The sequence below is a fragment of the Alosa sapidissima genome, chromosome 1 (assembly GCF_018492685.1).
Source record: "Alosa sapidissima isolate fAloSap1 chromosome 1, fAloSap1.pri, whole genome shotgun sequence".
Taxonomy (NCBI): Eukaryota; Metazoa; Chordata; class Actinopteri; order Clupeiformes; family Clupeidae; genus Alosa; species Alosa sapidissima.
This window is the reverse complement of record NC_055957.1, coordinates 15866564-15894505: the sequence shown is the minus strand read 5'-3', so window position 1 is coordinate 15894505 and position 27942 is coordinate 15866564. Positions and strand designations below refer to the sequence as shown.

At 44.1% G+C, this 27942-nt stretch overlaps 1 protein-coding gene across 3 annotated transcripts; it reads right to left on the bottom strand.

Annotated features, from left to right (window-relative positions):
- Positions 1-1104: 1104 nt before the first annotated feature.
- Positions 1105-27031, bottom strand: pex5lb (peroxisomal biogenesis factor 5-like b). Of its 3 annotated transcripts, none has more exons than XM_042111347.1 (14): positions 26710-27031; positions 16606-16698; positions 14243-14354; positions 13068-13277; positions 11793-11925; positions 11567-11654; positions 10647-10730; positions 8184-8303; positions 7585-7728; positions 7067-7137; positions 6386-6595; positions 5220-5385; positions 4102-4259; positions 1105-3656 (listed from the first exon to the last, which is right to left on the bottom strand). In XM_042111347.1, exons 1-14 carry the CDS (start codon positions 26728-26730, stop codon positions 3467-3469), a joined length of 1800 nt encoding a protein of 599 aa, XP_041967281.1. In that variant the 5' UTR covers positions 26731-27031; the 3' UTR covers positions 1105-3466. The 3 variants fall into 3 exon arrangements, with proteins under 3 accessions (XP_041967281.1, XP_041967289.1, XP_041967295.1); XM_042111355.1 differs by having other exon boundaries at positions 10647-10727; XM_042111361.1 differs by lacking the exon at positions 16606-16698.
- Positions 27032-27942: the final 911 nt, after the last annotated feature.

Below are 27942 nucleotides of genomic sequence, written 5' to 3'. Positions count from 1 at the left end.
ATCTAAATGTACTCCTAAACTAGATAATGTAGGCCTAACTGTGCATACATAGACCATGAAAGCATAGAAACCTTTGAAAATACATTTGCAATGTAGCCTATGTTTATTTGAAATTAAATGTTTGGGAAATAATTGTGTTGTAGGAATCAAAATAAGAGGAATCAAAGGTTATGTCATTAGACGGGGTAAAATACTTAAATTACGGGTTATTTGTGATTCCTAATATGCTACAAGCTAAAACCTTATTTCTGATCAGAGGTATATTTAGATGGAGGCAGATGGATTTTGAAATACAACACTGTTGGCAAAGCCAAGGCTTCATCTTCTCTGTTGCCCTTGAACAATGCAAAAATCCATGAAGCTAATTTCAGCTTTCCCTACCAGGACAGAGTGTCAGTTATAGAGCTGAACCCAGAATATTCTTTCGTTTGCTTGCAGAAACAGTATATCCAAGGTCCTTGACTGAGGATGACACTGAAGGTTATATTACTTGATATTCATTATGCATTTTTATTGCATTTTCTTTTATTTCATTAGAACATGTGTAAGGGTACTGGGGCACCATCTAGTGTTGTTTGATGAGACTGCAGCTTTAAAATACAGCATCCACCAACAGTAAATCTGATACACTTATCTGATTTAGGTATACTTATCTGCTGACTTGTGCAGTTAGTATGAGGAAGAAGTTCTATAATTGTCATTTAATGTTTGTCAATTAACCATTTCAAGAAAATCTAGATAACTAAAAACCCACCAGAAATAATACCACAAATAAACACTGAATACAAATGAAGGAATAAATAAAATATAAGAATAGTGTAATTCATTTCGTAATCGTACTTAGTGCACCTGAGACCAATACACCACATCTCAAGTGTGTGTAACAAAAGATGACATGTCAAGCTTCCATCTACACTCCACATGTAGCTAGTGCATGCAATAATATTGAAGGCCAATAGAGGGCACTAGTATGCTGCTCCACCCAGAGCCGTATAGCCGTGTGAGGCTCTGGCTCCATCCAGAGCTGGCCCCATCATCTTCATTACGACAAAAAAGAAAACCACAAACATATTGTATTAAATACCAATGGGCTTTATTTTAAAATATTATAATAGTTTAATAAGCATTTAGTTCATACAGATATTTATAGTTGCCTGTACAGAAGTAGGCTACTTATATAGGAAAGTGATATTTGAGAAATTCAGTTGTTGGTATACATGCACACACTTAACAATTGTAAAATTTGATATAGGTATCCTGATGCTGGAATATGCATGACATTGCAGATTAACTAAATTGTTTCAGATGAAAGGTACCCAGTAAATTTGACGTAAAAGATGTAAAAGATTTTAGTATAATTTAATATTTCATCATCAAAACTATTGTATTCGTTTATTACTCTCAGTGATTATGATGAAATTATGTTTTCCCTTTTAAAACATTAGCTACATTTTAGATTATTCTAAAAGCTATATCTATGGGAAAACAAGCCAGCAAGCCAACCTGCATGCACACACACACACACACACACACACACACACACACACACACACACACACACACACACACACACACACACACACAACAAGATAATATTTACATGTGTGGACAGCTGGACTATAGACTATAGTCTTAGGGGTCAGGACCTGTATTGGGTACCTAGAATGTTACTATACTGCATTTGGTTAATACGGTATCATACGCAACCTGTAATGAAAATGCCTTCAACTACACTTGTGGTGTCTGACATTTGACCATAACAGATATATAATAGTTCTTTTAGTATGTTTCAACAAACATTCTATATCCTTTTGTGCATTTGGAATGATGTGCACATAGAATTTCAAGATGGAGCAAAAAAGTGCAGCATCAAATAAAGACATATCTTTTTCTACATGCAAACTAATAACATTTTTGTTGATGAGATCACTCTGATGTTACAGAACACAGGCAGAAATATTTCTCAAACATAAAATGCAGAAGAAACTTATCAGTAACATTGAGGTTTCACATCTGAAATATGTTTAATATTCTGGTTAAGTATTTGTGTTTTCTGCTCACTTTCAATAGCTCAAAAATATCACTGGAAAAGGGAAACCCCTCACTGTCCAGTGCATAGTCACTTAGCATAATTTCAAAACATCCAAGGAATGTCTCAAGACGGGTTACCTTCGAAAATAAGTGCTTTTTGGTCCAATTAGCTAAAGACAGAATTAAAAAAAAGGATCTTTGCATAGGATTTTTTAAGGGAGAATAAAATCATGCGTCATCTAAAAACATGGCAATCATTCATGCAGATCACTGAACCAAACTCATCAAGTGTCTTATCCCCTACCATTCCTCACATGTGTATAATCATGACTTGTTAATCTCAAGTCAGAACAGAAATGTTTCGGTCCGGAGAATCACATTTCCCCTGGTGCTCGTCGTTGAGCCTGATCCCCTCTTTGTATTGAGTTGGTTTGTCCCTTACATCAGACAGGTGCACACCGACAGTCAGATCAGATGGCATCAAGGGCACACCCTGTTGGGGTGTTTTGAGAGTGTGCGGCATCATACCGAGGAGCGAGTCACGGCTGCCTGAGAGGGTGACTGGCTCTATTCTTAGAGAAACAATGTTGTTCATAGGTGCTTCAAAACATTTCTGTGCCAGGCCTGTGCTCATAAAGAACCCTCACATGGCACAAAGGGCCCTTCACCAAGGACACCCACAGATCAGATTAAGAAAGGCTTGAGGCTTGCAAGTAGTAGCATTGAGGGTTTTTCAACGGAGACAAAATAAATAATGTCATAAAGTCATTTGACACTGTATGAGTTAAAGTTGTAGAGGACAGGCTTTTTGACTTACATTACTCATTGCTCTCCACTGAGTAATCCCATTGCTCGTCCAGTTAACATCAGCCAGAGTGGAGCTAAAAGCGACTCCATGCTAAAGCTTTGTGAATTCTGAGTGTTGAATTTCAGGTTCCTGTAGTGGACCATGGGTCTGCCATGCAGGTGCTCCACTGGAGAGTTTCTCTTCACTGGAATGTGAGGTCTGTGTTGTCAAGGAGCCACAGACACTTATCTGTGAGCCACTAGAGTAACTAGAGTTTTTATGTGTACACTTTTAAGTAAGACCAAAAAATAGATATATTGATGTTGTGTTATGCAACATTTATAGTCATCTAATGACCCTAATGACCTTAGAAAATGGTCGTATCATAGAATAACATTGTGCTTTCCCTCTGTGGTGGACTGGCTCTCACCTCTCAGCCCCCTCCCCCCCCAACTCCACCCCCTGTCTTGTGCTCATCTGTGGCATTCACCATACTGTGCAAATGTCAAAGCTTCCCACAGGGACATGCTGCATGTGTCCTCCTCTCTCTCATGGCCAACAACCAAGTTAAAAGTGCATGGTGGGAAATAGAGTTCGTATTGGGGTCATGGCTGGTGTTCCAGACCTGTTTCCGTGGAGCCCATGCAATCACATGTCCACATTGAAGGCTCTCATGAGAAGGTCCAGGTCCCCAAGGCTGGCTGCGTGTAGGAGCTCTGGAAGGTCCATCAGAGACAGGGCGATGCGTAGGGCAGCCCAGATGTTACTGGACATGATTTGGTGGCTCTTGCTCTTTCTCTGCTGGTGCAGTGCGGTCAGGAAGTTGCTCACAGCCTCCCTGAAAGGCCATCAGAGTAGATCATTCTCAGTTACTCTCACAGGAGGCTCACAAAGCCCAAGAAGCACTGTGTCTAGATATCATTAGTGCAAGGCCCAGCAAGAACAATGGATCCCTGCAATACCCTGTGTTCATTTTTCAGAAAGGGGAAAGGTGGAATTTATCACCACTCACATTCACATGAGAGGGAACTAATTGCATGAGTGCCTAAGGCTGTTGAATTACTCCTTCCAGCTCTCTTTGAGATGAGTATGTGCTCCAGCAGACATAAATCAGGACCACTGTCCATTAGCATCTATAATTCATGCTCTTAGATTAAATTAAATTAAAAATAAGACATAGTAGTGAATTGCTACCTTCAATCACTAGTCTTGAACAATGCCAGGAATAGCACTGTTGTTTAACCTGGAGAGACCTACTAGAGTAGGATGTGCATGCAGCTCACCTGTGAGCGCCCAGGTTGATGCAGCTGATCCCCAGGTTGTAGCGGGAGCGGATGAAGCCGGGCTGCAGCTCCAGGGCGCGGGTGTAGGCCTCCACCGCCTCGTCGCTGCGGTCCCCGTTAGCCAGTGTGGCCCCGAGCCGGTTCCACAGCAGGTAGTCCTGAGGGAGCAAAACAGCCGTGTGGCTATGAGTCATCATATCCTACTGATGGTTAAATGCAGGAGATGGCTACAGCTCAAATGAGACATGTCCATAATTTGACATGGTTTGAATTCATTTAAATGGTAAGTGTACTTGGTTGAAAAAATCAGCAGAGAGTCTAAAGAGCGCTTTCTGGTGGTTTTGCGTCTCCTGTTGTTGCACTAGTGTTTGGTTGCAAACAGACTGCCGCCAGCCAAACTCTTTTCATCGTCTTCAACGCTTGTGTGTGGGGGCATTTTGGGCCGTCTTATTTACACCATTTACTGACATTCACTGTCAGCACAATGGCCATGACTCATGGAGAATATGATACTAATGGACTATCAAGTGTCACATATCCTATTATATTACATCCAACTCCTGATGGAAATGGCTTATTGAAAAATCTCTGTAGATATTTGTATGCCCTTTTGCCAGCTCTTGGCAGATTCTCAGAACGTGACCTCAATGATAATTCAGACATAAGCACTGCAGAGCGGAGGTCTGCACTCTAAAAACAGCTGTTTCAGAGTCGAGATGTAATGATATTCAGCGGACATGTTTTGGCTTAAGCTGCTCTCAATGCCACGCAAGGTGATCGAGATGATAGACAGTGCTGGCCTAAGGGTTTTGACGGCATATGACTGTTTGCAACCAAGACAGAAACAGAGACAGGAATAGAGAGAGAGAGGGAGAGAGAGGGAGAGAGAGGGAGAGAGAGGGAGAAAGAGAGGTAGAGGGGAGGGTGTTTGTATATTTCTGTGTGTGCATTTTATCTCTCCTCTTTATTTGACCATATGTTCTGAATACATTATCATCTGCCCTCTGGCTGCAGACTGTGCCATCAGCACACGGGAGACCTTTACCTGTGTGTGATAAAAGACCAGAGCCACACACTCACTCATGCCTCACCCCACAGCCCTCACTTGAGAGACTCACCTCCGGCCGCACTGACAGGGCCGAGTTGAAGGCGTCCACAGCCTTGTCGAACTCGGAGCTGAGGTTGAAGAGCACGCCGAGGCCCGTCTGCAGGTCTGGGTCCACATCCTCCGTGTTCTGCTGGACGGCCTCCTGGAACAGCTCCTTCACCTCCACCAGCTGGGAGCTGCAGTGAGCAGGACAAACAGACAGACATCGGTCATTACAGACACTGGGCATCAGACACTGGGCATTTCAGACACTGGGCATGACACAGACACTGGTCATTAGAGACACTGGGCATCAGACACTGGGCATTACAGACACTGGGCATGACACCGACACTGGTCATTAAAGACACTGGGCATTAGATATTGGGCATTACAGACACTGGGCATCAGACACTGGTCATTACAGACACTGGGCATCAGACATTGGTCATTACAGACACTGGGCATCATTGACACTGGGCATCACACACATTGGGTATTACAGACACTGGGCATCAAACACACTGGGTATCACTTGCAGTGGGTGCTACAGACAGACACTGGGCATCACAGACACTGATAATACAGATATTGGTCATCAGACACAGGTCATCACAGACACTGGGCATCACAGATATACACTGGTCATTACAGATAGACACACTGGTATTCAGAGACACGTCATCACAGACTGACACTGGTCATCACATCAGGTAACAGTGTTCACATCCATGAAAGTTTGGTTTCCTGATAATGAAACCTTTTGCTAGCTGTTTCCATGGTGATCAGACAAATGATAATCCCCAAGAAGAACAGAGTAGCATATGTGGGACATGAAATGAAAGACTGAGCTGTTATTTGAAGGAAGTTGTTGAAGTGATGAAAGGATTCTGTTTTTATACTGAACTCGATTGCACATCATTGCACGATACTGATATAAGGTCCATGCCTGCAGTGGGTGGGTTATTGGACACATGGTGGAGAGAGGTGCTGAATCAATTCCAAAAATGAATCAAGGCACATTTACCTGGCCAAGCCTCCCAGACCATTTTCTTTGTTTGCAAGGGTATGTAAAATGTGATTTCAATTTATTTCCTAAACTGTTTATCGCTAACAGCTACTACACTAAACCCTATGCATTGCCTTTGGGCTGCATCTACCACATGGGCATCGAGCTGTGGCGGGTTGAATGCGTACCAGGCCAGCGGAGAGATAGGCGAGCCCCGACGCTGGGGCAGGGGCGAGCCGTCCAGCGGGCTGCGGTTCTGCAGCAGGTGCCGGTACTTGGGGTTGTGCCGGATCCAGCGGTGCAGAGCCTCACAGGCGTCCTGCTGCAGGCTGGCGTTGGTCAAGCTGACGGCCAGTGCCATCAGGGCGGTCAGGTTATTTGGGTGAAGCTCCAGACATCTGGGGAGAGGAAGAAGACAGACAGAGAGAGAGAGGAGGAGGAGGAGGAGGAAGACAAAGCAGACAGTGAGTGAGCATGGCATGGACAGACAAGCAAGGCGGAAACAAAGTGACAAATAACAGATAAAGAAAGAAGATGGGAAAAGCTTATTGAATTTAGGAAGCAAATGAAGGACACTACAATAGATTTAACTCATGTCCAGATAAAGTCTTAACAGAGAGACTGTGTTCCTGGCAACTACTAATCCATGCTTTTATAATAATGTGATGGGAATATGACAAATACCACTCTTTCCAATACAAAAGTAAAATGTTCCTGACACGTATTACAACATTAACTTCAATTCCCACACCAGCAACATATCTTTTGACAAAAGTCAGGGCCTTTAAGCATAAACGCTGTGGACCAGAAGGCATTTGTCCGTGGACACATTTAATTCCCCCTCCCAGCCTCCCTGGCGTCCTGCTCACCTTTGGAGGCAGACAATGGCAGCCTGCTCGTTCTCATTCTCCGCCTGTGTGGTTCCCAGCACCTGCCAGGCCTGTGGAGCGGCGAGGGCAAAGACCTTTTTTAAAAACCATCCCAATGTGTGAAATGTCGGTGCCCAGAAATAGGGCAGTAAGCTTCTGCACGGCAATGATAAAAGCAGCATGAGAGAGAAAAAAAGGCCATTGTGGCCCTTTTTGACTTTGAGGTTCCATTATGACAAGGTGAATGGTTACTGCAGCATCACCGCGTCACCATAATGTGATTTAGGGCTAATTATGTTCCCATCGGGTTTCGTATAGTGCAGCATCTGGGCTGCATATGGGTGTAATTGTTGAGCAAGCAGAAGCTGGCCCATGAACATGGTCGGTTAGGTCAATTATGCGTAGGCTGAGATTGCATCAGTCGGTGATTAGGGGATATTTGGAAAGACATTGTTGGACAGTGTTCTCCATCAGAACTCCATTATTGAGAGAAGCCGAGGCGTGAGAGTGCCATCTACCTCAGAGTCCTGTGGGTCGAGTAGAATGGCAGCCTCCAGCAGCAGCACGGCGGTGTTCAGATCCCCCTCCCTGCACTTCTGCAGAGCCTCCTCAAAAGCATTGGGCCATTCCTTGTATGGATTATTGGTATGAAAATAGTAACCCTATAATCAGCGAAGCATTAGAGTTATTAGGTTTGCTACAGTGCAAAGCATGCAAATGCATGCTTCATATTTGCAAGTTCATATTTCAAACTGTGTTCATGTGGTGAGCTTTCAATACTGTTAAATTGCTATACAAAGGATAACTACCTAAGACTATGAGTCAGTTAGCATTTACAATACATCATTGTCTATACCCACTGATGAAATAGGAAAAGATGAAAAGGACTTCCAGATTAGAGAAAGAGGTGGTTCTCTTTCATCAGATCACTAACTCTTATGAAGCATGCAAAACATCCTCTGAAATGTCCTCCATTCATTCTCAACCCACAGTAATGCCAAACAGTTTCAATGGCCAGAGGTACAACATTGATTAAAAGGAAAATTTCTATTTCACAAGAGGGTCAGCTAAATCCAAGTCAATCCGCTAGACTGCGGTGTTGTGAGGTGGCTCTTACCGACTCATTGGGCGACACATTGAGCGGAATGAGACCTTCATTGTCTGGATTGTCCAGCCAGTTTCTGCGGGCAAGTTCCTCCCACTCTGCCTGCATCTTATCCCAAAATTCTGTGTCTGACTGGAGAAAGAAGCACAATAAAGCTTGATATGTGCTCATTTACATTCTGCAACTGTGTGGCCTTAAACAAATTTTGCACACACACACACACACACACACACACACACACACACAAACGCACACAAACGCACACACACATAAAGAGGCACACACAGAAAGACACACACACACACACACACACACAAGCACACACTGGCATTCGCAGAAACACTCACACACACACACACACAAACACACACACACAGAGACACATTGAGGCATGATGGCATTGGAATGATCAAGCCATAAAGTCAGCATGTCACAGAGAAGAGAGAACAGCTCAGGTCTTCCGAGGCCGCAGATTGGTTTCCCTGAATCGTATCACATAGCTGTTTTAATCAAACGACCAGTCCCAAGGATCATGTTTCATCTGTGCTATCTGTGACAGTAAAGGAATCATCAGCATTTTCTTCTGCAATGCTAGATAATTACTGGGCTCAATGAGCTGTGTGAGGGATCAGGTAATAGTGTCCCCTGAGCTATACCAGGGACCCTCTTTGTCTATGACATGAACTCCACAGTTAGAGCCACGGTTATTCACTGACTATAGATAGACCCTGTCTGGACAGAAGGGGTATTATCATTCCTGATGGCCCTCATGGAGGAATGTAATTAGGAATGTGTGTGTGTGTGTGTGCATGTGTGTGTGTGTGTGTGTGTGTGCGTGTGTGTGTCACCACACATTTCTATACGTCTGCAAGTGCTTAACTGTCCTTATGGGAAGATACAAGATGTGTATCCATTTATATGCAAATTCTAGGAAAGTACAGAGGTAACAAAGTCAACCTAATGAGGTCATTGCTGAAATGTTGTAACCAATTATTAGAATCTCTGTCTACTGCATTGCACGCACACAAAGAGACACACTCTCTCTCATTGCATGCCACTAGACTGTATGTCACCTCTGAGCGTTCATTGGTGTCCTATCACCTCCTCTCTCCTGGTGTTGACAGAAAGGTGCTTTTGCCCCCACAGGCTAACGGTGTGCCATCTCTTCTACGTATCTCTCAGTGGCAGCAGAGACCTTCTCTCATGGAGGGGTGCTCTTTCCATCCCGCACTTATGTTCACTCCGTCAGTCTCTCCCCCACTTAAGATTCAGGCTCTGAGTCCCCCCACCCTCTCCTCTCTCTCTCTCCCTCTCCCTCTCTTCCCTCTCTCTCTCTCTTCCGTGACAGCTCCTTCACGAGAACCCCACCTCCTCCACCACCCACTTCCTCTCACTCCGTTTGACCCCGACTTTTTAAGTCAGCGATATTTCTCCTGACAGCTCAAATTACTCCCACAGCACGCTCGGAGTGAGAGCGAGGGAGGTGGGCACTCTGAACATGCCACGAAATCAGGATCCACCATATCGCACAATCGGCTCGAGATGAATCACTTCAGGCATTTGCATTTGGAGTAAATGATGAATTTCCTATTCAGAGGATGGGCCGGGCCCATGAAATCACAGTTAAACTAATCTGATCTCACTTGCCTAGATGGGCCATCAATCTCTCTCCTGCCTCCCAAGAGCCTTCCCAGAAGTGCTCTTTTATCGAAATGGGACGGCTCTGTTCTTCAACAACACGACTCTGACTCCATACCACTGGTGTGAGTGAGTCGTGAGCAGTGAGTGTATGCACACAGGCAGATGCACACTTGTCCTGGGTATATTCTATATGCCTCTCTCTCTCCCTCTCACTCTCTCTCGTGCTATAGCGTCAAGCCACTCACATGGGAGGCAGCAAGTTAGCCTGCACTCAAAAGCACTTGAGTGTTTCTGCTCTGGCTCTGATATCAACCGTTCTTTCTGCTGCTCTGGTGGTTTCAGGTGACTCGTCGAGCTATTCTGAAGAAGTCTGTCTGTGGTACATAGCTGACACAAGAGGGAAAACAACAAGCCCTTTGCACACATAATGTGCACATGCGCTGAAAATGTGATGATGTGCGAGAGCTGGGCTGTGTTCCACAGCACGTGTGACCACCGTAGAGGTGAAAATGAATGCCATTCTAGGCCAGGGCAGAGTCGCTGACCTAAGGGAGGAACGCTGAAATGAATTTCAACGCTTGTGTTGGGAACATTCATTAATTTAATCAAAGCACACTCTCTCAGGATTTTAAGCTTTAAGTGTATGCATGGGTGAGTGGGTGTGTATGAGAGAGTTAGATAGAGAGAGAGAGTGTATGTGTGTGTGTGTGTGTGTGTGTGTGTGTGTGTGTGCGTATGCGCATGCATTCGTATGTGTGTGTGTGTGTGTGTGTCTGTGTGTGTGTGTGTGTGTGTGTGTGTCTGTGTGCGTGCGTGCCTACGTCTCTCTCTCACCTCCACGGCTGCCTTGGCTCGTACAAATTCCTCCTCCAGGGATGCGTTCCTGGCCAGAAGAGACCTGCCCAGCCTCTGCCTCTGCTGCGGCGCGCGCCACCCAGAAGGACGAGATGAGAGGTAAACAAGGTCAGCCTGCTGCCCAGCACTGTCATATCATTACAGCTCTCTGCTCCGGGCCTCTTGGGCTATATGGATCACTGAACAGCATGCATATAGCTTTTCTTGGGCCTTGGCTAAGAGATTTTTCCAATCACACCTGGTACTGAAAACATGAAAGACTGGACTCTGCATATAGACGTTACAAACAGCATGAAAAGGTTTGACCCATTTCTGACCAATCTTCAACCAGGAATAACAAGGAAGAGCATAGACATTAATGTATTCCAAATATGGAAAAATTCTGTTATAAACAATAATTAATTTATACATTGTACTGTATGAGTGACACAGCAAGTCACAAGTTTTTCACAACATGCACCATACAACATTTGAGATTGTTAGTATTACACATCTTTTCATTTTGTCTCTGCATACCTCACACCTCAGGATAATCTGGCAAGGACGCTGTTCACACCATTCGCTGATAGCAGGAAAAGTGAATCATCCCTGACGCAGAACTTGCTTGTCTATTGGACGACTAGCCAAGGCAAGACCAGGCATCTAATGGAATTGTTCCAGAATATTCTATGACCACAAAACTACTCCTCCTTGCCCTTGCTTTTCATTTAAAACTTTTCAGGTGTGTTGTGTGTACCAAGGGTATACCTGGTGTATCCACTCAGCTACTGTCTGATCGATGTAGGAACTCAATAATGAAGTGGTGGCTTGTCGTGTGGAACGCTATAAAAATGTTTTCCTTGACTGCTGAGTGTGAGTAGTGAGCGGAAGCGGTGGCTGTGAAGGACAGGTGTGCACACCTGAGGAGAGGGTCCAGGGTCAGACTCGGTGCTCATGTTCAGATCCAGGGTCTGCTTGCTGGACGGATCCGTCTTGAACTCTGCCGACCTTTCGAGAGACAGACGCAATTTCAGAGGCGTGCGGCTATTTTTTGCACAAACCAATTTTAAACTCAACCCATTTGGGTGCTGTCAGACACCTCTGGAATAAATGTCGTGAGGCTGTGGTGATATAATGGCGGCCTACCAGAGCATCTCGCTGGAGGAGTGGTGCGAAGTGCACCTCTTCTTCTCGTATCTCCACTTCCTGGGTCCGTTTAAGGCGCTGTCGGGCCGCAGACTCACCTCCTCCCACCTCTCCTTGGGAGACGACCCGCTGACTGTGGGCAAGGAGCAGGGAGAGGAGGAGAAAAATGGGGTTAGCCTCAGGCCATCCCTCCACAGGATGAGCAGATAACAATGCAATGGCTGGGTGATATCCTGCCTATGCAGGAATAACAATGAAGTGCTTGGCTTAAGCCTTAAGGCAATCCAGAGAATAAAGATACCAACTAGCACAGCCTCTGAGACTTTCCAGAGGTATGGGGAGACAGTAGAGCTCAACAATAGGGCTCCTATCTGGGCGCCATCACTTGGCTATTGTCATGGCAGTGAGTGCAGGGAGTGGGTTAAGCCCATTTACAGCTGATAAGGGTGTTAAACTGCAGGCTAAATCCTTGACTATTCTCCCTGATGAGGTGAGGTGATAAACCAGGGCCACCTTTGCCAGCTGTGACTGTCCATCCTCTAGGCATCAATCTCATTATCTTAAGGGCCGTACATCGGCACTGAAATTTTCCACCCATCAATATTGTCTAAATATAAGTCCAAAGTAAATTGATTTTATTTTCCAGTCCATTTCCTACTTCTGTTTCAGGGCAGTTTGTCGGTGACACGGAAAAATGAGACACTGGAAACAGGGTTTAAAAAAAGAGAAAACTAATCACAGTGAGAGCATGGATTACAATCGGCCATCACAGCTCTTAATGGTTTGTTCTTGTTTAAGTAATTTTTTGACAAAGGAGGTGACTGTGGTGAAAAAAAGCCCAACACAGTATATGCGTGGCTCGGAGGTTTTCACATGATTACCAGATGCACAATTCATAATAATTACACTGAGATCAAAGACTGATCCCCAGACTATCAGCTGTTAAAGGGATTTGGGGCTCCTTTGGAGGGGTGGGGGGGATCTTAAGAGCATTAATTCAATGAAAGCCAAGCAATCAACTGTGAATATTTCATCTTTATCCCAGCCTCAGAAAAACAGAGGGTACACCCATTGGAATGACAATATAAATACACGCTTCCTCTCACTACTATTTTTAGGTTTTACTTGAGCACTCTATATGCAGGAAGGAAATTGCCCTCAATTTATCTCATGATAATAAACGTTTGGATCGTTTACTTTTGCGATGGCGCGCATGCACACACACACACACACACAGACTGCCTCCAAGCGACATTCTCGTCCCCCGGCCTGCACCTGAGTCCAGAGAGATCCGCTCCGGGTTCAGAGGTCCGGGGGAGAGTGGCTCCGTCTCCACCTGGATGAGCTCCGTCTCGTCGGGCTTCTTGCGGCGCGGGCTGCACCTGCGTCCCTCTCTCCGCGCGCCCAGGGGGCTCCGCCGGTCCCAGCTCCATCTCCTCTCCGTGGTCTCACTCAGGTCCACTAAGTCCAACGCTGTGGACAGAACTGAGAGCCAACAGGAAGGCTCGACTCAGAACAGGCTCTCCAGGGCAAACGCTCATACATCTAACTCGAGCTGGACAAGAGTGGCACCAGTAGAGGCTTTCCCCACCCACTCGGTACACAAACATATGGTTAATGACCATTAACAGAAGATAATACTAAGTGGCTAATGGCTTCAGAGCTACCGCCTCTTATAGCTCACAGATTGGAGCAGTACACTATTTCCATTCTAAAGCCTATGCCCATACATATTTATTGCCTCATATCCATATGAAAACAAATTTAAATGCAGCACATAGGCAAATGAAGACTCTCTCCATATTTATGTCTCTCCCTCTCCCTCTCTCCCAGCTGGGCTATATAACATTTGTGTGCATCTGTACAGAGAGGACCTACACCAAGGCTAACATATGCTTGGAGTGAGGGAGAGAGTGAGGTAGTGGAGAGGAGAGAAGAAGGGTGGAGAGGAGAGGGGATGAGTGGGGAGGATAAGAGAGGAGGAGTGGAAAGAAGTGGAGAGGAGAGTGGAGGAGAGGAGAGGAGAGGAGAGTGGAGGAGAGGAGATGAGAGGGGAGGAGAGGAGGAGGGAGGAGAGGAGAGTGGAGGAGAGGAGGAGGGAGGAGAGGAGAGGAGAGAAAATGAGAGGAGATGAGAGAGGAGGAGGGAGGAGAGGAGGAGGGAGGAGAGGAGAGGAGAGTGGAGGAGAGGAGATGAGAGGGGAGGAGAGGAGGAGGGAGGAGAGGAGAGTGGAGGAGAGGAGGAGGGAGGAGAGGAGAGGAGAGAAAATGAGAGGAGATGAGAGGGGAGGAGAGGAGAGAAGAGGGGAGGAGAGGAAAGGAGAGGAATGGAGGAGAGAAAATGAGAGGAGAAGAAAGGAGGGGAGGAGAGGCGAGGAAATGAGAGGAGACGTGAAGATGAGAGGGGAGGAGAGGCAGAGCAGATGAGAGGAGTAATGAGCTGAGGGGGACCTGCTGTGTTGGAGGTGACCGGCCGGCTGGCTCCATCACTCTTAGTCTCCGTCTGGAAGTCGTCGATGGACGGGCTCAGAAGGGGGCGGCTCTCTTGTTGCTCACTCGCCAGCTGCAACACACAGAAACCCAGCGCCAGGGTGTGAGTCCCCTGCTCATCCTCCCTCCCCCCAGGCACACCATAAAATCACATTTGAAGGATGTTTTATTGCTGCGTGCGTATAATCATTGGTATGTGAATAATTGGCATCACTGTGTTTTACAATATGCGAGTGATTCATGGGGTCTTTAAACTTCATGAATTATGACAGGATATGAATGAGACTTTACAGGGACTCTGTGAAATTAAATAAAACATGCAACTGGATTACACAACTAGTTTTATGATTTACAAACCCACAATAAGAGATAGCATGAAGCATGTTCTTTTTTAGTAATATGATCAAATAAAACATGTGCCACAACTGTGCCACTTAAAATCTGGTGCATTGTGAAACACATTTCTTTTATATATATGGCCAGACCACTGCTGTGGACAGACTGTGTTGCATTCACCATGGGAGTATTCCTCAGTGCTATAGCCTATTTCTTTTTGATAGATCATTCAACTGCTATTACCTTAGTGGAGCGATCACATGGCTGTGAATTTTACATTGACCCCTCCGGGCATCGAGCTATGAGGGAGAATAGATGCTTCTCACTTGTATTGGGTCAACAGAGAGGGCATCAATCACCATCTGGGTCCCTCTCACCCCTAGTGGGGTTAATCTGCCACTGGTTAGATCAAGAGAATAGGCTCCTAAAGAGGCTGTGGGCAGCCACGTGTTTGTGTTCATTTCCAGAGTCTCTTCTGTGTGTCAATGTATAAAGTACTGTCATCACAGACACACACACACACACACACACACATACACACACACACGCACGCACGCACGCACACACACAACCACACACTTTCCTTTCATGCTGTTTGTTCTGCATACAACATACAGGTGTTCAGTGCAATTAAAAACTGGAGCTTTTTTTGTGTGTGTACTAACGCAGGACATTACCCATTTTATAGAACACAAATTTCCTGTGCTGCCAAGAGCTTATCTAAGCCTGTCAACATCCAAAAGCCCAAATGTTAGCCATGATCAAGCTGACTCTTATTAACCGTATGACTTTAGAGATTTTAGGCCTATAGAAGTGCTTGTATCTTAGCTGAAGATTTCAAATCTGTGAGATCTTTTAGTGATCAGCTTCTTAAATCAACTCGATGGCTGTCATCCAACCCGTGAAAATGAAAGTATCACAACCACACTCACTTGCTATGACCTTCTAGTTTCCCTGTCCATGGCTCCCTATTGCTTTAAGCATGCTAGACTCCGTTATTGTCAGTCTATAGCTCCCATAACACAGAGAATCCCATGTGTGTGACACAGTGCATATAGAAGCACTCCACAACTTCACAAACCACACACACACACACACCAACCACAAAATGCACGCCAAGAGGACAAAACATGTAGAACAGTAGAACCACTGCTGAAGTGAGGAACGCCACTTGTCACCATGAGATATAGCAAAATAAATGAACAAATACATAAAGCACAACATAGACACTTAAAAGCAGGAAAGAATATGCATGCATCTAAGTTGACACACTACTGACATGCGGCTCACAGAGAAAGAAAGAAACATAATCAAAGACAGACTATCCAACAGAAACAGAGGACTGCGGAGGATTCATTTCACTGTAAATGTTATCCGGGGCAGTCGAGCACTCAAGAGGGCAAAGATGGACAGCTATAAGCTGCTTATAGGGAATATGAGATCAACGACCTTCTGTATAGAAATTAATTTTAAATATGGTACATGTGTGAATGGAACATCTGTTTACTGTCCAGTGCTGGTTTAGAGCAGTGTGTCAGGTTGGAGTCTATCACTGGGTTGGTAGTAGTCTATTTGTTTGATTAATTAACATGACTACCGTCTTATTTAAATTATGTATGTACCACAAAGGTCATCATTAATACTATCCAGGACACAGGTGCTGGCAAATGTAAAACAGCATGTGATATATAATTCACAAAGTGCATGTTACAGCAAAAGTATGCCAAGCATATCAGTGTATAAGCATGTCAGGCAGAAAATATTTATAGCCCCATAGAGCAGCTTGTTTTTTTTTTTTTTTAAAAAGCAAACTACAAATCACTACAACAATTTGCACATCTTTTTATCTGATGTGTCGTTAAAAACAAAAGAACTCAAATTTACAACAAAGCAGGTTGCACCAAGCCCTTTCGTGTACTGAGTGGCACTATTACCATACCAGGAAAGGCTAGGTACATCCTGTCGGTGGGTGGCTGTGTTATCCCCACCTTGGTTGTCACGGTGAGGAGGGCGTTTGCTTCTGAGGATGCCTTACTTGGTAGCTCCTTCAGCACCATGGCAACAACCCTAGAGTCTTTCCCCTACAACAATGAAATCAACAGTGGATTGTGTCAGTTTGAGGTACAGGTCATTAGATTGATTTGCCTGAGGGCTGTGTGGGAAAACGTGTGAATCATGAGACCAATTAGAAAGGAGGGCCGAGTCTGCAGGATACAGGCTGCTCACAAACTCATGTTTGCTTTTATTTTCAGATACTGGTCATTATCATTGTATGCTGTGTGATTATGGTACCAGAGCTGTTGTGTCTCCCTAAACCATAATGCAGACATTCCAAAGGCTACTGTTCATCCAGTTGGAAGCCTTTAAATTAATCCCTAAAGGTATTAAGAGCAGTTTATTCTCTATGTGCCTCCCGACAAGTCAGCAAACTGCTTCGACATCTTGTTGAGTCAACATTGACGAGGGGGAGTTTAAAACAGCAGCCATTTCTGCCTTTTGACTGAGCCGGGTGCAGTCCATCATCGTCACAAGACCTTCTAACAGTGCTTTTTACACTTCCCACCATCCTGCCTCACCCCCAAACCCCACCACCCCCTGCCTTTATTGAACAGCAGAAAGCACTTAAGAGGGACTATAGGGACCAGGGGTAGAGGGAGCAGCAGCACTGGGAGCGATCCAGAGACTACACCTGACCGTGCAGAGAGCTGGTCGAACCATCTGTGTGGACGACGGATAGCACAGCGTGGACAGATGATAGCACAAGCTGATTCATGTCAGCTATCAATTTCATGTATCTCTGGATGAGTCAGACTTCTGACAGCTTCTTTCTGTTTAGGTAAAACTTTGTGACTTCATTTAAAGATGTTGCAAAGCAAAAAGAAAACTTCATATCATATTTATCTGTAAATGGGAGATAGTAATGATGGAATTGTTGCTGCATTTACAGTAGACTATAACTTAGTTTTACCTAAGACCACAAGCACTAAATCATACCAATATTTTGGTCACACATAAAAAAAGAAAATTAAGGAATAGAGAATCACAGTTACATGACACTAATGCTTTCTCTCCCTACCCTAAGGCCCAAATGAGTTGTGAAGACAACTAAGAAAAGTGTCAAGGGTGTCATGCAGGCTTAACCTTAATATCCACCATGGGAAGATACTGTACTGGAAAGGCTTCGTCAAAGACACTGTCCATCTCCCCGTAGACCAGAGAATGGTGAGTCATCCTTGTGAAGGCTGATAAATGTTGAGTCAGGAAAACCCTCTTCAAGAACGCAGCTTACTTCTTCCCTCGACCATTTATAGCATGGTCCATTCATATTTAAACAGTGTTGCATGCCACTGGTTTCTCGCATGGCAACTGCACTTTTGGAGAGCTGCAGAGAGGTTACGCCAAGTGTCTCTCTATTACATAACCTCAGTTTGGGTTCCTTTCGTCCCATGTCAGTAATTGTGTCTTGCATTTCAATGTTGAAGCTCTTTCAACCAAAGGGTGGACTAATTTTACCCAGTAGCCGTAACAAAATATCATTAGACATTCAACTACAACCATAATTCTCATTTGACAAGAGACTGTCTTGTGCAGCTGGTGTGAAAATCCAGATCCCTTTGTCTTCTTCTTTTGACTTGTGACTTATGCTGTTTCCTCCGCTTTTCAAGAGAAGACTATGACAGTTATTTATGAAGTGCTCGTGCTGCAGTGCTAGCGACTGTCCGCCCTGATATCCAGCCGCATCCATCCCGCTGCGTAATCACCAGCCCTCTCCGCTCGCCTCGCCCTGGCTCTACTGTCTGTAACTCTAGCCCAGTCTCATCCATCTCTCGTCTGCCCTTCCACGTGCACGGCGAGCGCCTCTTCCTCCCAAGTGCACGGCGAGCGCCTCTTCCTCCCAAGTGCTACAGAAGCATCGCAAGTTTCACCAATGGAATTACATCAAAATCTAAAAATAAAAACCGAGGTGGCGGTGGTGGTGTGTTTGTCTGTGGAGATGGGGAGGTGTGTGTGTGTGTGTGTGTGTGTGTGTGTGTGTGTGTGTGTGTGACTGTGTGTGTGTGTGTGTGTGTGTGTGTGTGTGTGTGTGTGTGTGTGTATTCAGTAGCCAGTGAACTATTGAAGCCATGACTTTTCAGCTCTAACTGTGCTGATTTCTATGGCCTTGTCAGCATGGTGTCCTCCCTCTAACCTGCACCATAAGGATTTTCAAACACAGCCTCTCTCTCCCCCACGTCCTCTCAACTTCCCACAGCCTCCACTCCTTTATCCCTCATCAGGGAGCCCTCAGCTGGGTTTGCGTGCAAAGTAATCAGAACTTCATTACCTAGCACTCTCTGATTAGGATTTGGGAATTAGGGACAGCAGCGACTAATGATGTAATCTGTTTTCATTTAGGGAGACTTGAAATGTTATTTTGAAATTTGGCATTCAAGGAATAACCACGTCATTTTTTGCAAAATCTGATGTTGACCACAATATTCACAGATAGCATGGTGTAAAAAGCTGGAATCTGAGAGCACTTATTTTAATCACTATAAAAACTAATTTTAATGAAAAGCGTCTAATTTGTCTGTTTTTTCCCTGCCTTTCCCTCTGGCATTGTTGTTCCAAGTGAGCGGAGTCCCGGTAGTCATACACCTACATGTACCCCATCCCACATGGCAGAGTGACTGTGGTTCCAATCCTGTCCAGTGAAGGGAAACCAGCCAAACAGCTGGCGTCTTTATCTTGTTGCCGTGTGTGTGTGTGTGCTGTGTGTGTGTGCCTTGTGTGTGTGTGCCGTGTGTGTGTGTGTGTGTGTGTGAATATGACACGCTCTGTTGCCTCACCAGCGGATGGTTACAGTCTGTAAATCAAACAAATACGGATACACAGACAGACAATTTGACAAAAAAACACAAAAAAACTGCCTCCTGTGAACAGATGCAGGGCTGTATGAAACCTCGATGACTCTTTTTCTGGGGCTGGATTACAGTAACAAAGATTATTTTGAGATGGATTATCATGCGACTGTCTGATTTGGAACATGATGACGACTGCCAGCATAGGGCTCGGAGACTGATAAATGTGGTCCAGCGTTAGGACTGACCAGAGACAAGTGGGTCTCTGTCCCTGAGCCTGAGTCTCTGATGTCAGTTTAGACTGGACGATCTGGTAAGCTGTCCATTTGGTCATAAGAGAGGTCAGGTTGTGTGTGTGTGTGTGTGTGTGTGTGTGTTTGGGGGGTGGATATCAACACTCTTCAATGGAGATATGTCTGTGGCACATCCGAGCTCTGAGCTGGTGGATGCACCACAGCGATACCGACAAAACAAGCAAGAGCCTTCTATCTAGAGTCTCCATAGCCAGTCCTGTGTGGGCTGTGTTTACACAGGGATGATGGGAAGCCTCAACGTTACCTACACTATCTTTCAGTGCCAGCCCTGAAGGAGCCTCAAAACAGACTCATTCACTGCTCACATCGCTAACCACAGCTAGACTATAGTGCTGATGTGTTCGTACTGTCTTATTCAATCTGTCTGTCAATCTGATTTCATCTTCAACTCACTTCAACACTTATGGCTCACTGTGTAGAATGGCTGTCCTAAGAGAATCCTCTTAGCTACTTACAGAGCAACATGGCCGTCGTTCTCTGACAGGCTGTTTGACAGGTTAATTTGGTGGCCACCTTGCCCACTGCACATTCATCCCCCTGAAGCTGCTGAGAGTTCTACTTTGCGCTTGGCTCAAACGGCTGACGGGGTAGAACCTGACATGATGATTGAACATTCTCTCAGATCGCTCGCCCTACAAGGTCTCTTGTGATGCACCATACACTATGGGCACAGCTGGATGTCTGTTTGTCCGGAGTGTTGGAAAATCCAGCTGAGAAGCTCCTTCACCACAACCCGCAACCACCCACCCCACCCCACCCTTGTCCCCACTCCCAGTAGACGGCAGTTGATAAGCATGCACTAACATGGTGACGTTTGAGGTATTTGTATTTCACTGGGGTGTAAACAGCAGGTATGAAGAAATATAGTCATTTGAAAACGTTGAGTCGGAATATCAGGATTTCCCTCTATTTGCTCTGCATCACTGGAAGAGGATTAAGAGTAGGCATGCAATCCATCTGCTCTTCTGCTACACAATTACTACTGCCTGGCTTCTATAGACCCTTTCAACAATAAAAACAAAAACAATGCTTGAACGTTCTATTTGGTTCCCAATCTACTTCCTCTGCATTAAGATAACATATGGAATGTTAAAACGGAAGCTTTGTGGGGCCAACTATGATGCTGATAATGGAACTCTCTTGAAAGGGTCTACTGTCCCATATGGGTGGGAAGATTCCTGTGAGGAAATAAAAAAGAAAACAATCACTGAATCGAGCTGCTCAACATTTTATTATAGGTTACTCTAGGTAACTATAGGTTATGCATAAAAAATGACATTGGGTTTATTTTTAGCTGTGAGAGGGCTGCTGTGGCTTTAGAGTACAGAGCTCTTGTCTTGGGCCAAGAGCAGAGCAGGGTTCACTCAATGCCATTCAATCTGATTGACATATAAATGGATGTCAATGAGAGAGCTTTAGACAGATGACATGAATGCTTGGTGGGTGGGGCCCATTAAGCATCAGGCCATGTTGAAGGGAAGATTATGGTAAATGACCGTGTGCGTGGGCGTGGGCGTGGGCGGAAAACAGTGATGGAACAACGAACAGGATGGAAACTCCACAGACAGATGCCTTTCTGTTAGATGTCGGCCAGGGAGAAGCCGAGGAGATATTCATACGGAAGCCTTTTTAAAACTGCCTTTTTAAAACTGCACTGCAGAAATTTCTGTCAGTCAGTCTGTCAGCTGGAACGGAGCGCCATTGCCATGCACGCCGAGAACCCGCCGGGGCGTGAGTGTATGCAGATAAGAGATGCTCTCAGCTCACACCTCATCAGTCTGCAATGTGGATAGACTCTTGTCATCCAGCTCCCATCTCGACCAGGGGCCCCAAAGGGCCAAGCAACCACAGCCAGAGGCACAGGCAATCCAACACGGAGTCCGGCAGCTCACAGACACCTACACCCTCACTATCACCACACCACTCACATGCATTTTTCACAGATAGCCTACAGCATCTCATCTCCCTCTGTCCATAAGTTAAAGCAGTTGTCAGATTGAACTTGGACCTATTTACAAGAGGATGGATGAAACTGTTTGATAAATACTTATGGGTAGATTTAATGTCATAGTCCTCTACATATTACTATGCGTATAACTATATGATGTATTGTGTACTACATAGTACTATACAAAAGTACTCTGAGAGTGAAGCATGTCTCTTCTAATTCCTCCCGGCATTGCTTGAACATTAATACATATCTGTGAGTTACACTGGCTGTTGAATAATTAAGTGACTGGCACTTTGTTTTCTGACAGTGAAGAAGAATGCGTTGCCTAACCAGTGCATTGGCCTCTCCCAGTATCTTGATATTGCTTGGCTATTAGTTGACCGCTATGATATTATGGGTGATAAACCTTCGCATGGCGACTGACCTCAATTATGTGAAGCGGGCATCAAATTAAGCCGTGGGCCCTCCGTCATTTATGGGATGGAAGAGGATGGAAAGGGCTAGAAATAGCCGGGAGAGTAATCCACATATGTGAGCTCGCCAGCCGGGGCGGGCATCTAAAAGCCCGGGCGATCGCACACACGCGTTTTTGCCCCTGATTCGTGCTAATCCACCTTTTCAACCTGCACATCTGCAGCTGAGCATCCTCGGGTCTGACCTTGTCTGCTGGGCCTGATAGGGGAGGCTCATGCTTTGTGGAGCATGCTACATCTGTGTCTCTACTATGGCACAATGTCGGCAGCTTCATGTGCATGAGTAACCAGCTATTTCAAGACCACTAATGGAAAGCAACACAGTTATAGGTGATGCAACGTAATGGCTTTGCATGCAACTATGGGCCAAATCGCCTCCTATACTTTGAAATTATATTACAGGGGAATGTGTGGGGCCCTAATTTGATTGGAGATCAAATGGAGATATTTTAGGTGCTATGAACCGGCCATACTCCCAGCGCCTGGCCATCTCCGACAGGCCATTTCCTGTTTTTTGACCTCTGCTGACAATAGTTTCCACAGTTCAATCGATGGCAGGGTAGGGTTACAGTGTTGCTGTAAGATGGACCTCCTGTCTGGCTAGATTTGAAATGCCTGGTGCTTCTTGTTTGACTAAACACAGATATAAGCTGCTGATGTGACCACCGTATAGTGTGAAACGTGCTCATGTGAATGATGCCTTAGTTTAGTCAATGAGTAAAATGAAGATTGAACTAAATGGTGGTGTCAAATTCTGGTGCTCACCCTAACCCAGTGGTTCTGTGGTCTTGCTTTGGGACCCACAATTTCCCACGCGACCCTATATATATATATATATATATATATATATATATATATATATATATATATATATATATATATATATATATATATATATATATATATATATATATATATATATATAGCAATCGAGCCAACGGATACGGTGAGACACACAACGTGCCTGTATGTTTGGAACATGCTGATGTCTGCTGTTACATTTGTGAAGTTTTCAACTCCTGATGTCACCTTTCAAAGTGCTCGACAGGTTTGTCTTTGACAGGGGTGCTTGTTTCCATGTGGCATTTTTTCTCATGTGCCAGCAATTCAGTGAATACCTGGGACACACTGGGGTTTCTGTCCAATTTAATCTCAATTTAAGTGAAACCATATCCTACTTCAAATATTCAGGGTTGTAGCCTACTTGCGTTTGCCGCTAACAATCAAAATAAAGGTCCAATATAATAATATTATAGATCTGATAAGGTAGCATTTTAATTTGAGTTTTTTTTTTTACCACAAGCTCCACGACCCACCCAAAATGGTTCCGTGACCCACTTTTTGGGTCCCGACCCACCAGTTAAGAAAGACTGCCCTAACCTATCCGTGACTCAACACAGTCATTTTTCTTTTCACAGCATTACATTGCATTTGGTATGTGCTGCATCACATCCAGGCAATCTATCCAGGGCTATGGTCTGATCATGTCAAATTGTCCTTCTTTTTTAACTGGCTTTTTATCATGTTGAAGCTGCACGCAAATTGCAAGATGTTTATAGTGCTGCTGATGAAAGACAACCATTTGCTGTCTGTTTAACACAAAAGGCCCAGGTGCCATAAATGGCTCATTATAAGCAGAGTTTGCTGGGCTTCACAGTAACGTTCCCTCGAGATTCTTAGGTTGCCAGGCAATGTGTCTGTTTGCACAGACAAAGCACTACATGAACATTTAAAATGATTGCAGAATGTGAACGTATACTGCCATTTCAATGTCAGACATGAATCAACAATAATTTCAATCAACTGGCCCCAATCCCTCTCCATACACTCATTCATTCATTAGCTATTTTAGTGTTTTTACTTTTTTCCCTGTCTGGTCCTTTACTCAATGCTCCACTCTGTTTTGTTGTTGGCTTCAATTTATAACTGCCAATTACTGGGTAGTCATAAATCCTCTTTGCAGCACAACTCTGCTCATTGCCAAATAGGCAGAGGAAGTATTTTTTTCACCTCATATCACCAGCTACTCTATCATCTAAGAGTTGACAGAAGGTGTCGCTGCAGAGTAACGAGCTCAGAGGAAAATCCACCCGTGTCATCCATCACTCCGATTCCCACATGTGCAGCCAGCACACCGGTGATACGTTTTCCTTCAACAAACATTGAGAATATGCCTGGCTTTTACTCCAGAGCAGAGCAGATGTGAGGAATCTCAGCTAGTAAGAAGCCACTGCCAAGTAGCTACCCTTGTGATGACCTGACAAAGAGTCTAAGCTATCATGTTAACACATCCACATAATAATGTGAATCAAGCCTTCCCAAACTATGGGATGACCTTCCACATCAGTAAACCTTGTCAAGTCTTTACTAAATGAATGGATATGATGTCCCCCATGGCAGTGACAATGGAGGATCGTATCAGTAGCTCAAAGCATTTGACTTCTCTGTTTTCTGTGTGATGTCCAGCTCTCCACACGACAGCCTTAAGGGAGCACGCTATGCTCCCATGGCTACCACAGTCCTGCCAGCACTAGCCAGCGCTGGGCGCAGATACATCTTACGAAAGAGAGAATCCTAGCGCTTGCCTCTCACTGATGTGCATCCTCCGCTTTGAGGAGTAAGGAAAATGACTTCAAAGAGATCTCTCTTATAGGGATTTATTCTCAGGCTTACAGTGGGCTCTGGACAATGTTTCGTACCCTGGAACCAACTGTTAAAAGTCAGAACAAATAGTGGTACGGAGGCTGTGGTAGTTGGATGCCAAGCCACGAGAAAATTTGATGTCTTTCAACATCATTATAAAAAATACACATACATACCGTACAAAAAATGAACATCCCAATAGCAAAGCTGGAAGGTTATATATAGATTTTATATATATTATATATAGATATATATATATATATATATATATATAAGCGCATGTGGTAGCCTATTTGTTAAATGGATTTGTGTAAGCTCACTTGCTATGATATGCAGTATGGCCTCATTGAACACTGTCAGTCCTGATTCAATTCTGTTCATTACTGAATAAAAATACATGGATGTAAATTTAAGATCATGCTTCAACAATCACATCAAATCACAGTTCAACTCTGGATAGTCAGTCCAAATCTAGGATGTATTTAACTATTCATTGGCATGAATTCAGTTAATCAAATATCACACACATCCTTTTTCATCTGAAGTGAAAAGGTGATACTCTCTTCCATGTGTTGAGAGCACACTGTGAGAGTAGACTGTGTACTAATGAAGAGGAAACCTGGAAATTGTACAGACAAAGGAACTCATGTTTAGGGACTTTCTCTTCACCCAAAAGAGCAGACATAATCTCATCCATCATGTGTGCAGGAGAGCGGAGGCCAGCTGCCCAGTCATATGATATTGAAGGTCATATAATTCTCATGTGCAAACTACATGGATGTTTACATTGTGCTGTGCATCTCTTAGAGCCAGTGGCTAGTGTGTAGATATCCATGAAATGCTTGGGGCTCGCATTCCACTGTTTTAATGATAAAGTCAATGTGATTGAATGTGTTATTAGTTCCAGGGTTGGTGAAAAAGATGGACCATAAATTTAACTCCAAGGTTTGTCTCTCCCAGGACAAAACTGAGTTTGAAGTTGCGGTCTCAGGAAATCAGCATATAGAGTCTTTATAACACACTGGGGGTTCAATTGTATAATAATAATAATAATAATAATAATAATAATAATAATAAATGCATTTCCTTAATATTATTACTATTAAACAACACTGTAGATTTTAAACTTAATTTACCTAAACTGCAGTTTTGCTATTTTCAAAATAGAACTGAGTTGAGATATTCAAGTAAGTCTGCTTTTAGAATCAACACCTCTCTTGTTGTGGAAAAGAACTTTCTTGGTAGCATATTCTATTCTATTGATATATTGCTTTTCTGCTATTCAAATAGCTTTTTTTCAATTGGTCAGCTATTTCAATTTGTTATGCTATTGTTCATGCAATTCTTTTAAATATTCTCTTTGAGGCTTCCATTAGCCGTGTGTTAGCCTACTTGATAGAAACAGAAACAAGATGATTACAGCATTTAATTTAATAGAACTAGCCTAAATATCGAAACAAACGACAAACATTTCTTATTCTGCTGGACAAGCCGATGTTATGACCCTGTCTGATATTTAAATAACTAGCCTAATAGCCTAATGCATCGGCATAAATCATCACTGAACATTGTCTATCTACTCAATGTAAGTTGTAACGTTAACTCTTATGCTGCTTTGGTCACGATCTTTTTGTCTAAGTTGAAATCTTCCCTTGTCTCACTCCCGAGAATGTGGATCTTACTTCACTTCCTGATTATTTTCAGTCGTTTCTTACTCATGTAATCTTCAAGTCCCATGCAGATGTCCTTGGTTACAGTAGCGGGCAGTGGTCATTTTAAACAAAATGTAAATTGTTTAAATGTAACATTGTCTTTCCCAAGCCAATGCACAACACCGCAAAGCCGTGGACAAAAAATATCGCCAGCTTACCTGCAAATGCCCCTGGTACATATTCAGTCGAAAAGATTCGTTAGTTATTTAGCCTCCGTTAGTTTTTCAGTAAATGCTTGATGAGCACTTCGCTACCTGCACAGGAAAAATAATGAGGTGAAGGGAGGCAGAATAGGAGCTCTCCTCAACTGTGGTGCTGAACGTCTCTAGCCGTCCTGTTATGATATCCAACTGGGTGCACATGGGAGGCGAGGACTGCCTGGTGGAACTGTAGTATAACACACCACACCGGATCCCGTTCGTTACGTTAAGCCATGCAATGTGCTGATTTGTCTTTTCAAGGAAGCTGAGAAACGATGCGTCCGAGCCACGCAGTGCGCTCGTGTGTGGTTAGAGGAACTGTGCGTATTGCAGCTAGCAACTCTTGACGTGCGCTTGTGAATGAGCTGGGCTGTTATTCTTTATAGCCCTCTCGGATCGTCGGATCTCTATATTTTTGCCGCTTAACACAGAAGCCTTGGTATTAACTCGCCCCGTGTCATAAATAAAACACAGTATGCTCTATAACGACGAGAAAGGAACTGCAAGAACACGAACTGGGGCCGTATGACAAACCCCAATTTGATGAGTAAGCCAACGAACTTAGGTTAGTGAGCTATTTTACACGTGCCTCTGTATATTTCTGCAGGAAGACAAGAATTCTGAACGTGGCTAAATGAACAGTCTGAAAAGTTTAAATGACTGTACAATTGTTGCCTTGATCTTTTTCCAGTCAGAAGATTCTGAAATATGGCTTATGATCCAGAAAATAAATCCAGAGAATGAAAATGACATTAAGATGGCCTTATCAGAAATACTGTAGGTCAACTGGCTAGATCAAACATTTGAGTAGAATATATTAACAGCCAATGTTTTAGAGCATCCTCAAATACTAAACCAAAGACACCTTCTACCAATAAACTGATTATGATTAAAATCCCCATGAATGTTATTTTGCATGCGTCCTTTGTGTTCTCTGTTAAGAGGTCCCATGCCAGGTATGTTACAAACATTATTACTCCAGAAGAAAAAGACTAGGCCACAACACTTACTAAGCATCTTTGACATAAGAAATTACGGATATTTAATGTTCTATTATCTGTAAGCATAACAGTCTACACAGATGGTGAGGTCATCATGAAGGGATGACCCAGCTGTGTGGATGAATTTGTGTGAACAGATTTATTTCATTCCCCCCCCCCCAACTGACCAGCAACTGCACCTGCCCGGTGG

Excerpts from the sequence above, each read along its gene's own strand:
- pex5lb (XM_042111347.1), bottom strand. The coding sequence starts at position 26,730 with ATGTACCAGGGGCATTTGCAG. Across the intron at positions 13,278-14,242 it reads GGTCACCTCCAACACAGCAG|TTCTGTCCACAGCGTTGGAC; the intron begins GTCCCCCTCAGC and ends GTTGGCTCTCAG. Across the intron at positions 6,596-7,066 it reads GCCATTGTCTGCCTCCAAAG|ATGTCTGGAGCTTCACCCAA; the intron begins GTGAGCAGGACG and ends TCCTCTCCCCAG.